Raw genomic sequence first — 14682 nt, 5'->3', positions numbered from 1 at the left:
GGAGTCTTGCTCTGTTGCCCAGGCTGGAGTTCAGTGATATAATCTCGGCTCACTGCAAGCTCCGCCTCCCGGGTTGATGCAATTCTCCTGCCTCAGCCTCCCAAGTAGCTGGGACCACAAGTGTGTGCCTCCACGCCTGGCTAATTTTTTTGTATTTTTAGTAGAGACGGGGTTTCACCATGTTAGCCAGGATGGTCTTGATCTCCTGCCCTCGTGATCTGCCCGTCTCTGCCCCTCAAAGTGCTGGGATTACAGGCATGAGCCACCGCGCCCGGCCCATAGTGAGAACATTTTACAAAAAATGAACAAAATTAGCCGGGCGTGGTGGCACTTGCCTGTAGTCCTAGCTACTTGGGAGGCCGAGGTGGGAGGATTGTTTGAGCCTCGGAGGTTGAGGCTGCAGTGAGCCGTGACAGATGCTACTGCATTCCAACCTGGGCGATAGAGTGAGACCCTGGCTTAAAAAATTAAAATTTAAATTAAAAAAAAAAAGCTATGCTACTAGAGGGGAATGATGAACCCAGTTAGGATCTCAGAAGGATTTCAGGTGAAACCGCCCGAACTTTTGTGGGCAGGGTGGGGTTTTCTCCACTTGGGATTTTCTCAAATCCTCTTTGTCACCATTCATTACCAGGAGCAGCTTGACACCCTCTGGTCTCGGGAAATGAACCTCCTAGTTTCACCCTCTAACTGTCCCTCTCCGCCTTCCTGCAGTCCTTACCCATGGGCTTGTATCTCAGTTTCAAAACTGAGGGAGAGGACGGTGGAGAGTGGGAAGACCCTGGGAAGCTCCCCGGGAGCTGTACCTTTAAGGGCAGGGGCGGGGCGAGTCTTCTGGGCGTGTCCCGAGGGGGCGTGTCCCGAGGGCGTGGCCGGGACCGGGGCAGGGCGAGCCGGGGCGGGCCCGGACGGGAAGAGTAGGAGCCCGTACGCTGCAGCAGGCGGGGCGCCCCGACTGGCGACTTCGCTGGCTGAAGGTCGGGCCGGCGGCCAGGGACCTGGAAGGCTGCGAGGACCTGCGACGTCGAGGTTCGGAGTTTGCGGGTCCCAGGCCCGGCCCGAGTAAGAAAAAGCCGCCTCCCCGCAAGGCCGGAGGACCCGGGCGCCCCGAGTTCGACTTCTCAACCTCCGTCCGGATCGGGAAACGGAGCACCGAGATGTTCCTGAGGTCTCTTCCCTGGAAAGCGCAGCCCCGATTTCCCGCCCCAGACCCTTAGCAGGTCGGCGACCATCCGAGCGCTAGACATAGGCCCACGTGTACAGAGGGCGCTCAGTAAATGCTCACTAGTGAATCAGTAAAATAAATCGGTGGCAAAGAGAGACGAGACGCATGCTGATCTTCAGGTGTTGGGGACACCAGGGAGGCGAGCATTTATTGAGCTCTTATTGTATACCCCGTCGGCCAGCATTTGTGTCCATTTTACACATGAGGAATAAGAGGCTCAGAGAGGTGAAGTGACTTCCTTAAGGCCACACAGATAGTAAGTGGCCGAGACGAATTTGAAACCAGGGGTGTCCTGTTTCAACTTGGTGCCAAATAGAGTAACTCGGACTCCACTTGGAGGGGTTCAGGAGAACCACAGAAGAGGAAGGGCCGTGTCTTCCGTGGACAGGTAAGGAACCGTGGCTGGGACAGGGGCCTTTCTGATCTCTCTTCCCCTCCCTACCTCCTCTCCCTCCCCTCAGGCTGCCAGTACATTGAGAAACACCTGTGCAGACTTAAAGAAAAAAACCGTTTTATGGGGTTTGGTTTCCTGATTGCAAAAATAAGACATACTCACCGTAGAACACATGAAAAAGCCAAAACAGGAAATTTAGTTTGCTGAGGACTTTTGTTTTTCCAGTTTAATTCCTTTGAAATAAATTGAAGCCATTTTGGCCCTAGGCTTGAGGGAAGAGGCACATGGTGGTGACCAGCCCAGCCCCACCGCTAACCAGCTGTCTCTGAGCAACTCACTTCCCTCTTGCCCTTAAGTTCCCTGTCGGAGGGGCTGTGGGCTCTGTGACCCTCTTGCTGTGTGACCTTCAGCGGGTTACAGAATTCCTCTCCTGGGCATGGTGGCTCACGCCTGTATTCCCAGCACTTTGAGAGGTCGAGGCTGGCAGATCACTTGAAGCTTGGAGTTCGAGACCAGCCTGGCCAACATGGTGAAACCCCGTCTCCATTAAAAATACAAAAATTAGCTGGGCATGATGGTGTGTGCCTGTAATCCCACCTACTTAGGAGGCTGAGGCAGGAGAATCACTTGCACCCGGGAGGCATTGGTTGCAGTGAGCTGAGATCGTGCCACTGCACTCCAGCTTGGGTGACAGAGCAAGGCTCCATCTGAAAAAACAAAAAAACAAAACAAAACAAACAAAACTCCTCTGAGCCCCTGTCCCTGTTGTGCAGGGTGCGGGGGCGACATTTCCAGACTTGTTCTGAGGACTGGATGAGGGAGGTGTGTGCAGGGAGGAAACAAGCCTGGCTTCACCTCTCTGTGCCTCAGTTAGTTCATCTGTGAAATGGAATGGCAATGCTACCCCCTCTCGGCATGTTATGAGGATAGAATGAGGTCATCCATGTGAAGCTTGGCCCTTGTAAGACACAGAACAACAGCATTGCTTAGTGGGCTCCATAAAATGTCGTGGGCAAGCCTCTCTAGGTTTCAAACTGGTGGCCTAGAGGCCACGTCCACCCCTAGAAGTACAGTTTTGTTTTGTTTTGTTTTGAGGGCTTCTGCAGTCCCGCCCACTGCCCATTTCCCACATGTATGTCACCCAGCTGGCCCCCGAAGCCTGAGACTCTGAATCTCGGTTCAAGTCCCTAGTCCCTTGTAGCCCTGACATTCTGGCCTCAGGCTGGGGGTCAGGTGGGACAGGGTAGGTTTTCATGGGGGCTCAGGAAGAAGGGCGTATCTGATCTGCACACTGAATGGGCAGGGCCTTGGGTCCCTCCAGTGAAACTATGCAGAACACAGTTTCTCCATCAGCTTTCCTTTGCTGCTGGGAGGCAGGAAGGCAGTTCCTTAACTGAGAAAGTCTTCCGGCCCCTTTTGCTGGGTCCATGGGTTTTCAGTGACATTGTCTCCCCTTCTCACTCCCACCTTGCAGGCCACTGGAGCCGCCAGCTGTTTGGAACTGAGCTACTGCAGAAAGGGAAGTGGAGAGTGAGGGCCAGGCCCCGTGAGGGCGGATGGCCAGCAGATGGCTGGATCTGCGCTGGGCACTGAGTGTGCTTTGTGTGCTGCTAATGGCGGAGACAGTGTCTGGGGCTAGGGACTCGTCTACAGGGGCTCACATTAGCCCCCAATTTCCAGCTTCAGGTGTGAACCAGACCCCCGTGGTAGACGTGAGTATCCCGATAGGAACCTGGGGTTGGATGGGGCTGTATTCCTCCAATCGATAAATATCTGTTGAGCATCTGCTATGTGCCAGGCACTGACCACAGCCTGGGATATACCAGGGAACAACATAGACAAACCTCACTACTCTCAAGGAGCTGACAGTCTCCTGAATAGACAGATCAAGAAGTAAATGTATACACTTTGGGAGGCTGAGGCAGGCGGATCACTTGAGGCCAGGAGTTCGAGACCAGCCTGGCTATCGTGTCAAAACCCCGTATCTCCTAAAAATACAAAAACTAGCTGAGCGTGGTGGCGGACGCCTGTAATCCTCAGAACCCTGAGGCAGGAGAATTGCTTGAACCCGCGAGGTGGATGTTGCAGTGAGCCAGGATTGTGCCACTGCACTCCAGCCTGGGCAGCAAAGCAAGACTCTGCCTCAACAACAAAAAAGAGAAGTAAGCATATACATTTCAGGTGGTGATGTGCTAAGTGCCCGCACACAATTGCTGAAGTGGTACGGGGGAAGGCGTGAGCATTTCCAAATATTTCAGATCGAGCGGTCACAGATGGCTTCTGTGAGGAGGCGATCTTTGAGGCAAGCTACTGAATGGAGAGAGGAAACCACCTACATAGACACCCCAGGGAAGAGCATTCTGGGCAAAGGGAACAGCAAGTACAAAGATTCTGGAGCAGGAACAAGCTTAGTGTGTTCCCGGAATAGCAGGGAGGCTAGAATGGATGGAACAGAGCAAGTGAGGAGAAGAATGTTAAGAGGAGGATGGAGAGGTAATGGCGGGCAGATTACAAAAGGCCTTACAGGCTGCGGCTAGGAGGTGAGAATTGTTTTGCGGTAGTGGGGAGCCAATGGAAGATTTTAAGCAGAGGGTACCAAAATCTGTGTTAGTCAGAGTTCTTTAGCGGGACAGAACTAATAGCATAGATGTATATATAAAGGGGAGTTTTTTAAGGAATATTGACTCACATGATCACAGATGAGGTCCCACAATAGGTCATCTGCAAGCTGAAGAGCGAGGAAGTCAGTCTGAATCCCAAAACCTCAAAAGTAGGGAAACCGACAGTGCAGCCTTTAGTCTGTGGCTGAAGGTCCAAGAGTCCCAAAGTTGAAGAACTTGGAGTCTGATGTTTGAGGGCAGGAAGCATCCAGCACGGGAGAAAGATGCAGGCCGGAAGACCAAGCCAGTCTAGTCTCCACATTCTTCTGCCTGCTTTTATTCTGGCTGCGCTGGTGGCTGATTAGATTGTACCCACCCAGATTAAGGGTGGGTCTGCCTTTCCCAGTCCACTGACTCAAATTTTTTTTTTTTTGAGAACAGTCTCCATACCCAGGCTGGAGGCAAAGGCTGGCGATCTCAGCTCACTGCAACCTCTGCCTTCCGGGTTCAAGCAATTCTCATGCACAGCCACCCGAGTAGTTGGGATTACAGGCGCACACCACCACACCTGGCTAATTTTTTTGTACTTTTAGTAGAACCAGGATTTCACCATGTTGGCCAGGCTGGTATTGAACTGCCAGCCTCTTTTTCCCAGTGGTGGGAGAAAGAGAGCAGTCGTGGGTGGCTCCAGGTTTCTGGCCTGATCAGCTGAGGGTCTGCTGGTGCTGTGATTTGGATGGGGAGCACTGAGGGAGGATCAGTGATGACGCTGGAGTTAGAGGCAAGAGGCCTTCCTCCCAGGCCAGGGAGGGCACAGCCCATTGAGACGGGCTACAGAAAACTTACATCTTTCCGCTCTGATGTCTGTAAGGGGAGAAGAGGAGGTCACAGCGGATCTGGAGTGAAGGAACAAAAGCAGGGGACTGCTCAAGATGACCCCCTGGAGTCCCCTGTAACTGCCAGGGGCTGGAGTTCTCGCCATTTCTTCAGCAGGAATTCCAGACTCAAACTGATGGGCTCAACGCCCACAGCAACTTTATGAGGCTGTAAAGTGCCTTCAAGTCCACCCTCTGAAGCAGGCAACAGGCAATTAAGCCCATTTTACAGATGGGAAAGTGGTTTGTGGTTACTGTGGTTGTAAAATTGAGTACCCCCTCTTGGAGCGTGCTCCTTGGGGGCAGGAAAACTGGGAGATCATACCAGATCATTGTGCCAGATAATCTCTCCAAGTTATTGAGCACTTACGTCAGCCCTGTGCTCACAAGTCCCCCTCCAAACCCCGTGAGGTGGGAGTGATGATCTCTGTGCTATAGATGAAGGCTCCAAGGTTCAGGGAGGTGAAGGTGGCCAGGAGGAAAGTGGCGGAGCCAGGTTGAGAACTCTTGGCTGCTTCATGCTAAATCCGTCCCCTTCCCCTCTAGTCCACCGCCTCCCAGGACAGATGGGGCAGCTGCATTTCTGGAAGCCCCCACCATCCAGGGAGCCTGCAGGCTGGGAAAGGCCCTTCCAGCCCCTGACTTTAGGTCCTTTTCAAGTAGTCATTATGCAACAAATATTTATTGAGCACCTACTGTGTGCCAGGGCCTGTGCCACATGCTGAGGGGATAGCAGGAAGCAGAGAGACCTGGTCCCTTCCCCCCTGGAGCTTATACTCTAGTGGGGTCATGGGTGAGAAGCAAGTTGACAAATCATTCCACAGGGTGAGGGAGAAGGGGACGCTGCTCTGCTTAGGCTATCATGGAAGGCCTCCCTGAGGACAGGACATTTTGACCGAGACCTGAATGGCTTATGAAGATCCAGGGGAAGTGAGGGAACAGTAGATGCAAAGGCCCTGGGGCAGGAGCAGAATGACAGATTTTGCAGAGTGGCTGGAACAGTGAACAAGGGAGAAGGAAGACCAGGCAGGAGAGAACAGGGGCCAGATCATACAGGGCCCTGGGAACCACTGCAGACTTGGCTGGCAGTGAGAGGAAGGTGGGAGCCATGGGAGGCTTTAGAGCACAGGAGGATGTAATCTAACATAAGTTTTTATAAGAATTCCAAGGCAGGCCGGGCGCGGTGGCTCAAGCCTGTAATCCCAGCACTTTGGGAGGCCGAGACGGGCGGATCACGAGGTCAGGAGATCGAGACCATCCTGGCTAACACCGTGAAACCCCGTCTCTACTAAAAAATACAAAAAACTAGCCGGGCGAGGTGGTGGGTGCCTGTAATCCCAGCTACTCGGGAGGCTGAGGCAGGAGAATGGTGTAAACCCGGGAGGCGGAGCTTGCAGTGAGCTGAGATCCGGCCACTGCACCCCAGCCTGGGCGACAGAGCGAGACTCCGTCTCAAAAAAAAAAAAAAAAAAAAGAATTCCAAGGCATTGAGTCTGTTACCCTTTCCTGTCCAGCCTGACCCCTGTGTGCACCTCTCTGGGTTTCCTGGGACTGAGTGAGTGACGCAGGAAAGAGGGTGGGAAGAACTGGAAGGAAGTGAAGTCACCCCTTCTTCCCCACACGCAGAGCAATCCCACCTTACTCTGTCTCTCTTGAGCAGAGAGCTGGGGAGGGGTCCTGAGGGACCTGGGGGAGGGCTGTGCAGCTCAGGGAGGGCAGAGCGAGACAGACTGCACAATAATGTGATTTGGGAGGCCAGATTTCGGGGAGCCGCCCTGCTGACTCACTCTGCCGTCAGCGAGATGGGGTGACACCCCGCGTCCTCCCTGGCTGACCCCGAGGACAGGGAGGAGGGAGGGGAGGAAGATAGTGAGAGGACAGGAAATGGAGGCTGCCCCTGCCCAGTTGGGCAGTTTCCTCAGGAGCTGTAGCAGGTAACTTTTAGCAGGTGGAGCTGAGTTTGGAGCCACTTCTCAGTGGTGGGCTGTGTGCTCCTGGGCAAGCCACTTTGCCTCTCTGTGCCTCAGTTTTCTCATCTGTGAAGTGGAAACAGTTGTGCCAACCTCCTGGGTCTCTGATGAAGACTGAATGAGTGACATGATTCCCAGCACAGTGTGCAGCACAACTGTTAGGAGGGCCTACTCTGCCAGACACTGTGTGAGACTTTGGTGAGAGGGACAGATATTAAACAAGTCTATGATCCTGCCCGGGTGCGGTGGCTCACACTTGTAATCCCAGCACTTTGGGAGGCCGAGGCACGTGGATCACTTCAGGCCAGGAGTTCGAGACCAGCCTGGCCAAAATAGCAAAGCCATCTCTACTAAAATACAAAAATTACCTGGGCATGGTGGTAGGTACCTGTAATCCCAGCTACTCGGGAGGCTGAGGTAGGAGAATCTCTTGAACCCGTGAGGTAGAGGTTGCAGTGAGCTGAGATCACACCACTGCCCTCCTGCCTGGGTGATGGAGTAAGACTCCATCTCAAAAAAGGAAAAAAAAAAAAAAAGTAACTGGGAGGGCCAGCTAGGCTGGGAATAGTCAGGGAGGGCTTCCTGCAAGAAGTATCCTGGGAACCAAGAATTGGATGGTGAACGTGGATTAACTAGAGCAAAAGGAGTCGTGGCACCAGGCAGAAGGAACAGCATGTACAAAAGCTGGACCAATGCCAGGAGGGTCTGGGCATTCCAGGACCTGACAGCTGACCAGATGAGCTTTACTGGAGACTGACAAGGGCAGAACACAGGGACCAAAAACAGGCAAAGGAGGGCTCTTCAGCAGCTGGAGGAGGGAGCACTTTAGAAAGAGCCCCTCTGGTAAGATTGGGGATAGGAGACTGAATGACAACCTCTGCAATTGTTCTTCGTGGTGGTGGAGATGGAAGGAAGGGATGAATTCAAGCATTGTTTAAGAGATAAAAATGGCCGGGCACGGTGGCTCAAGCCTGTAATCCCAGCACTTTGGGAGGCCGAGACGGGCAGATCACGAGGTCAGGAGATCGAGACCATCCTGGCTAACACCGTGAAACCCCGTCTCTACTAAAAAATACAAAAAACTAGCCGGGCGAGGTGGTGGGTGCCTGTAATCCCAGCTACTCGGGAGGCTGAGGCAGGAGAATGGTGTAAACCCGGGAGGCGGAGCTTGCAGTGAGCTGAGATCCGGCCACTGCACCCCAGCCTGGGCGACAGAGCGAGACTCCGTCTCAAAAAAAAAAAAAAAAAAAGAGAGATAAAAATTTTTGGGCAGGCTTGGTGGTCCATCCCTGTAACACCAGCATGTTGGAAGGCCAAGGCGGGAAGATCACTTGAACCCAGGAGCTTGAGACTAGCCTGGCCAACATGGTGAGACCCCTTCTCAACAAAAAATTTAAAAATTAGCCTTGCGTGATGCACACCTGTGGTGCCAGCTACTCAGGAGGCTGAGGTAGGAGACTGCTTGAGCCTGGGTGGTTGAGGCCGGAGTGAGCTGTGATCACGCCACTGCACTCCAACCTGGGTGACATAGACAGAACCTGTCTCAAAAATAAATAAATAAATAAATAATTAAAACTTAGACTTAGATGATGATAATGCAACCTTTTTTTTTTTTTTTTTGGAGACATAGTTTCGCTCTTGTTGCCCAGGCTGGAGTGCAATGGTGCAATCTCAGCTCACTGCAACCTCCACCTCCCAGGTTCAAGCGATTCTCCTGCCTCCACTTCCCAAGTAGCTGCGATTACAGGCGCCCACCACAATGCCCGGCTAACTTTTTGTATTTTTAGTAGAGACAGGGTTTTACCATGTTGATCAGGCTGGTCTCAAACTCCTGACCTCAGGTGATCCACCTGCCTTCGCCTTCCAAAGTGCTGGGATTACATGTGTGACCCACCGTGCCCAGCCTATTTTTTTTTTTTTTCTTTTTTTTGAGACAGAGTCTCACTCTGTTGCCCAGCCTGGAGTGCAGTGGTGTGATCTCGGCTCACTGCAACCTCCTCCTCCTGGGTTCAGGTGATTCTCTAGCCTCAGCCTCCTGAGTAGCTGGGAACACAGGCGCACGCCACCACGCCTGGCTAATTTTTATATTTTTAGTGGAGATGAAGTTTCACCATGTTGGCCAGGCTGGTCTCAAACTCATGGCCTCAAGCACTGGGATTACAGATGTGAGCCACTATGCCTGGCCTCCATGTCCTTATCCCGTTCTTATCTAGGCATGTGGGTGTTTTTGCCCCCATTGTTCAGAGGAGAAAACTGAGCTTAATTTACTTGCCCAAGATCACTCACCTCGAAGGATGCAAATTAGAATTTCAACCAGGCAGTTTCATGAGAGAGGAGGCTCCGTAGGGGGAGCTGTACTGCCTCCCAATATGATTATTATTGTTCTTCCCAGAGGAGGAAATGGCAGCCCGCCTGCTTCCCTGGCCCCCATCTACTGTCCTCCCTCCTTGTGCTGGGCAGGACCCTCTTTATCAGAAAACCCTTGGGTGACTTTATCTCCCTGGGAAATTCCTGGGCCCCAGCAAAGCCATAAGCCCAGGCTTAGGGCAAGACTGAAACCCTCCCCCCAGCAGTATGGAAGGAGCCCAGCTGACTTTTGCTTTTGGGTGGGAGCTGGAGATGGGATAAGGGAATCTCAGGACAGGAACTTGAGACTTGCTTCTGCATTTTTTGGTGGGAATAGTTGATGGAGATTCCCAAGCCTGGGTTGGGATGTGCACACTGTCACTCCGGCCTGGGGCACAGACTTTTTCTGTAAAGAGCCAGATAGTAGGGCTGAGTGTGGGCTCACATTTGTAGCTCCAGCCACTTAGGAGGTTGAAGTCAGGGGAATTCCTTAAGCCCAAGAGTTTGAGGCTGCAGGGAGCTATAATCATGCTTCTGCACTCCAGCCTGGACAACGGTGAGACTTTGTCTGGAAAAAAAAAAAAAAAAAAGAGAGAGAAAAAAAAGAGACCGGGCACAGTGAACACACCTATAATCCCAGCACTTTGGAAGGCTGAGGCTGGTGGATCACTTGAGGCCAGGAGTTTGAGAGTAGCCTGGCCAACATGGTGAAACCTCATCTCTTCTAAAAATAAAAAAATTAGTCAGGCGTGGTGGCACATATCTGTGATCCCAGCTCCTCCAGAGGCTGAGGCAGGATAATCATTTGAACCCAGGAGGCAGAGGTTGCAGTGAGCTGAGATCTGACCGCTGTACTTCAGCCTGGGCAACAGAGCAAGACTCCGTCAAAGAAAGAAAGAGAGAGAGAGAAAAAAAGAGAAAAAGGAAGGAAAGGAAGGAGAGAGAAAGAGAAAAGAAAAACACAGGAACTAGACAGTAAATACTTTCAGCTTTGTGGGCCGCATGGTTTCTACAACTACTCAGTGCTCTCGCAGTGCCCAGGCAGCCACAGATTGTACGTCAATGAATGGGTGTGGCTGTGCCCCAGTAAATATTTATGGACATGGAAATTTGGATTTTATATAATTTTACATGTCATGGAAAATTCCTCTTTTGACTTAATGTCTCCCAACCATTTAAAAACGTAAGAATCATTCTTGGCTTGCAGGCTGTGCATAAGCAGATGGCGGGCTGGATGTGGTCCAGGGGCCGACGTTTGCTGACCCTTGGCTTACCCATGTGTTAAAGGGGAGTCATTCCATTTGCCTCACAGGAGTGTTGGAAAGACTACACGAAATCACTTAGTCATTCAAGCAGCCATTAACTCAAATGTATTAAGCCCCTACTATGCGCCAGTCTCAGGGCAAATACAAGAATGCAGACAAAAAAAATTCAGGCCAGGTTTGGTGGTTCATGCCTATAATCCCAGCACATTGGGAGGCTGAGGTGGGAGGATGGCTTGAGGCCAGGAGTTCGAGACCAGCCTAGGCAACGTAGCGACACCTCCATCTCTACAAAAAATATTAAAAAAAAAAATTAACTGGGTGTGGTGGTGTATGTCTATAGTCCCAGCTACTTGGGAGGCAAAGGCAGGAGGATCACATGCGCCCAGGAGTTCGAGGCTGAAGTGAGCCATGCATGATTGCCCCACTGCACTCCAGCCTGAATGACAAAGCACCCTGTCTCTAAAATAATAAAAATCAGTAAACTAGGAAATGAACAAAATAAAGATTGTGATAACTTCTGTGAGTGCAGAAAACTGGGTGTTAATAGTGCAGATGAGGTAATAGCTACTTTACATGGACAGTCTCTGAGGAGGGCAAATTTGAACATCTGTAATCTCATTTGATTCCTTTATCAATGGGGTTGGTATAATTAGTCCCATTTTACAAATGAGACTGAAGCTCAAAGAGAGGAAGGGAATTGCTACAGACGGTGGAGCTGGTTGGGCGCGGAGGCTCACACCTGTAATCCCAGTACTTTGGGAGGCTGAGTTAGGTGGATCACTTGAGGTCACGAGTTCAAGACCAGCCTGGCCAACATAGTGAAACCCCATCCTTACCCAAAATGCAAAAATTAGCCAGGTGTGATGTTGCTTGCATGTAGTCCCAGGTACTCAGGTGGGTGAGGCAGGAGAATCACTTGAACCCATTAGGTGGAGGTTGCAGTGAGCCAAGATTGCACTACTGCACTCCAGCCTAGGTTACAGAGGGAGACTCTGTCTCAAAGGAGAAAAAGGGGCTGGGCATGGTGGCTCATACCTGTAATCCCAGCACTCTGGGAGGCCAAGGCGGGTAGATCACTTGAGGTTAGAAGTTCGAGACCAGCCTGGCCAACGTGGTGAAACCCCATTTCTACTAAAAATACAAAAATTAGCCGGGCGTGTTGGTGGGCACCTGTAGTCCCAGCTACTCGGGAGGCTGAGGCAGGAGAATCAATTGAACCTGAGAGGCAGAGGTTGCAGTGAGCCAAGATTGTGCCATCGCACTCTAGCCTGGGCGACAGAGCGAGACTCTGTCTCAAAAAATAAAAAAAGATCTGAGTGGCTGAGTAGGTATTAAGCTCAGGTTGTCCTGATCTCAAAAAAGTTTTTTTTTGTTTTGAGATGGGTCTTGCTCTGTCACTCAGGCCGGAGAGCAGTGGTGCCATCATAGCTCACTGCAGCCTCAACCTCCCAGACTCAAGCAATCCTCTCACCTCAGCCTCCGAAGTAGCTGGGACCACAGGCGTGTGCCACCATCCCTGGCTCATTTTTAAATTTTTTTGTAGCAATGGGGTCTTACTGTGTTACCCAAGTTGGTCTCAAACTCCTGGGCTTAAGCGATCCTCCTACCTCAGCCTCCCAAAGTGTTGGGATTACAGGTGTGAGCCAGTTTACCGGGCCACGGATTTTGTCTTCCCCACTGGCGTGTGCTTTCTGAGGACGGGGCACTGTAGAAAGATTGAGGGGTTGGGGCAGAGCTGGGGGGGTTCAGTCTCTGCTCAAGGGATACTGTATGGTGGGCAGAGCTCTTAGCAAAAATTGGTGAGAAGGCCAGAGGCTCAGAGTTAAGAAATCTCACTTCCAGTCTGGTGTTGGTGGGAGTTCAGAGAGGGCTTGTGGAGGAGGTGGAACTGTGGTTTGACAAAGCGTTTAAAAAATTATAATGAAATACACACAACCTAAAATTTACTGTCTTAACTTTTGTTGTTGTTGTTTTTTTTTTGAGATGGAGTCTCACTTTGTCACCCAGGCTGGAGTGCCGTGGTATGATCTTGGCTCACTGCAACCTCCGTCTCCTAGGTTCAAGTGATTCTCCTGCCTCAGCCTCCAGAGTAGCTGGGACTACAGGTGCATGTCACCATGCCCAGCTAAATTTTGTATTTTTAGTAGAGACGGAGTTTCCCCATGTTGACCAGGCTGGTCATGAATTCCTGACCTCAAGTGATCCACCTACCTCGGCCTCCCAACATGCTGGGATTACAGGCATGAGCCACCACACCTGGCCAGACTTGTAGTTTAACAATGACATTCCTATCACATTGATCTGAATAAGGCTGCTCATAGCCAGTGTTGGTGCAGGCTTATGAGAATTGCTTTTCCCATTCCTGGTGGGAGTGTATATAGGTAGAGCTTGGCCAGGGCATTTTGGCAAAATCCAGCAATGTTCAAGATCCCCTGTCAGGGTCTTGACCATTTCTTTTGGACTGTACTATTTTGTTGGGCTTTTGTTGACTTCCAGTTGCCAGTTTATTGTTCTAGAACCACTTATAAGCATAGTAGGCTAGAGGTGCTGGGGAACTAAAACCTCCATCTAGCAGTCCTCACCCAGTGGCTGATGGGAGTTGGTGTATGAATACCCCAGCTCCCTTGCCTCCTGTTTAAGCTCATGGTGGTGGTAACTGGCTCAACTCAGCCTTCATTGGCAGCTATCCCTTCTCTGTACCACTTCTTTTCTTCTATTTCTTTTATTTTTTTTATTTTGAGACAGGGTCTCACTCTGTCACCCAGGCTGGAGTGCAGTGGCACAATCATAGCTCTCTGCAACCTCGACCTTCCAGGCTCAGGTGCTCCTCCTACCTCCTTCTCCTGAGTAGTTGGGACTACAGGTGTATGCCACCAAGCCCAGCTAATTTTTTTGTATTTCTTGTGGAGATGGGGTTTTGCCATGGCTGCTCTCGAACTCCTGAGGTCAAGTGATCCTGCAGCCTTGGCCTCCGAAAATGCTGCAGTTATAGGCATCAGCACCGCACCCGGGCCCACTTCCCTTTCTCTATGTTTGTGTTCCTTAGCTCTCCCAAACATACTATGTCCCTCTCAATCTTTGTCTCTGAGTCAGCTTCTGGAGGAACCCAGATCAGGATACCCTCTGACTCAGCACTTTTACTTCTCAGATCCTCTCTGACAACATTTTTCTCACATGTGCTCAGAGAATCATGTGTGAGGAAGTTCATAGGCTATATTGAAAAATTAGGCATCCCCAAATGCCCAGAAGGGAAATGTTTACCTCAGTGATGTATCATCCATGGTACAAAATACTCTGCTGCAGTGAAAGACTCTGCCGGGAGGCAGGGGAGAACAATGGGCTCTGAGCCTCAAACTGCCTGGGTTCCAACCCTGACCCTCCCACTGAGTGCACACGGACATTGTCTCAGTCTCCTTTTCTGTTTAATGGGCATGATAATAGTTCCTTCCTCACAGATTGTTGTGCAGAGTAATTGAGATACATTTTTTTTTTTGATACAAGATCTCACTCTATTCCCCAGGCTAAATACGGTACTGCAGCCTCAACCTCCCGGGCTCAGGTGATCCTCCCACCTCAGTCTCCTGAGTAGCTGGGACTACAAGTGCACATTACCATGCCTAGCTAATTTTTTATTTATTTATTTATTTTTTTGCAGAGATGGGGTCTTGCTATGTTGCCCAGGCTGGTCTTGAAATCCTGGGCTCAAGCAATCCTCCCACCTCAACCTCCCAAAGTGCTGGGATTATAGGCATGAGCCACTGCCCACAGTCATCATAGAATTATTGTACAGATTAATTGAGATACATTTTAAGCTCTTAGCACTATGCTTCACATATAGAAATCACTATAGTATGTTTCGAATTTTATTATGTGTATTAAGGTATATTAATATTATCTATATATATGTAATGGTACAAGCAAATTATAGAAACAAGAGATTTGGGATGGATCCATTTCTGTTAAAACAAAGTGTATAATAAGGTATATATACAAATGTAATTGATCTG

General features: G+C 50.6%; 1 protein-coding gene across 1 annotated transcript in view; it reads left to right on the top strand.

The window, feature by feature from the left end:
• The first annotated feature begins 894 nt into the window (after positions 1-894).
• SLC8B1 (solute carrier family 8 member B1) overlaps positions 895-14682 on the top strand; it is a 37385-nt gene continuing 23597 nt past the window's right edge. Inside the window, exons 1-2 of the mRNA XM_025402081.1 lie at positions 895-1613; positions 3094-3331. Coding sequence (XP_025257866.1) covers positions 3176-3331 — 156 coding nt within the window. The 5' untranslated portion in view covers positions 895-1613; positions 3094-3175. The remainder of the gene's footprint in view (positions 1614-3093; positions 3332-14682) is intronic.

Source organism: Theropithecus gelada, chromosome 11 (genome assembly GCF_003255815.1).
Source record: "Theropithecus gelada isolate Dixy chromosome 11, Tgel_1.0, whole genome shotgun sequence".
Taxonomy (NCBI): Eukaryota; Metazoa; Chordata; class Mammalia; order Primates; family Cercopithecidae; genus Theropithecus; species Theropithecus gelada.
This window is presented reverse-complemented; position numbering and strand designations above follow the sequence as displayed.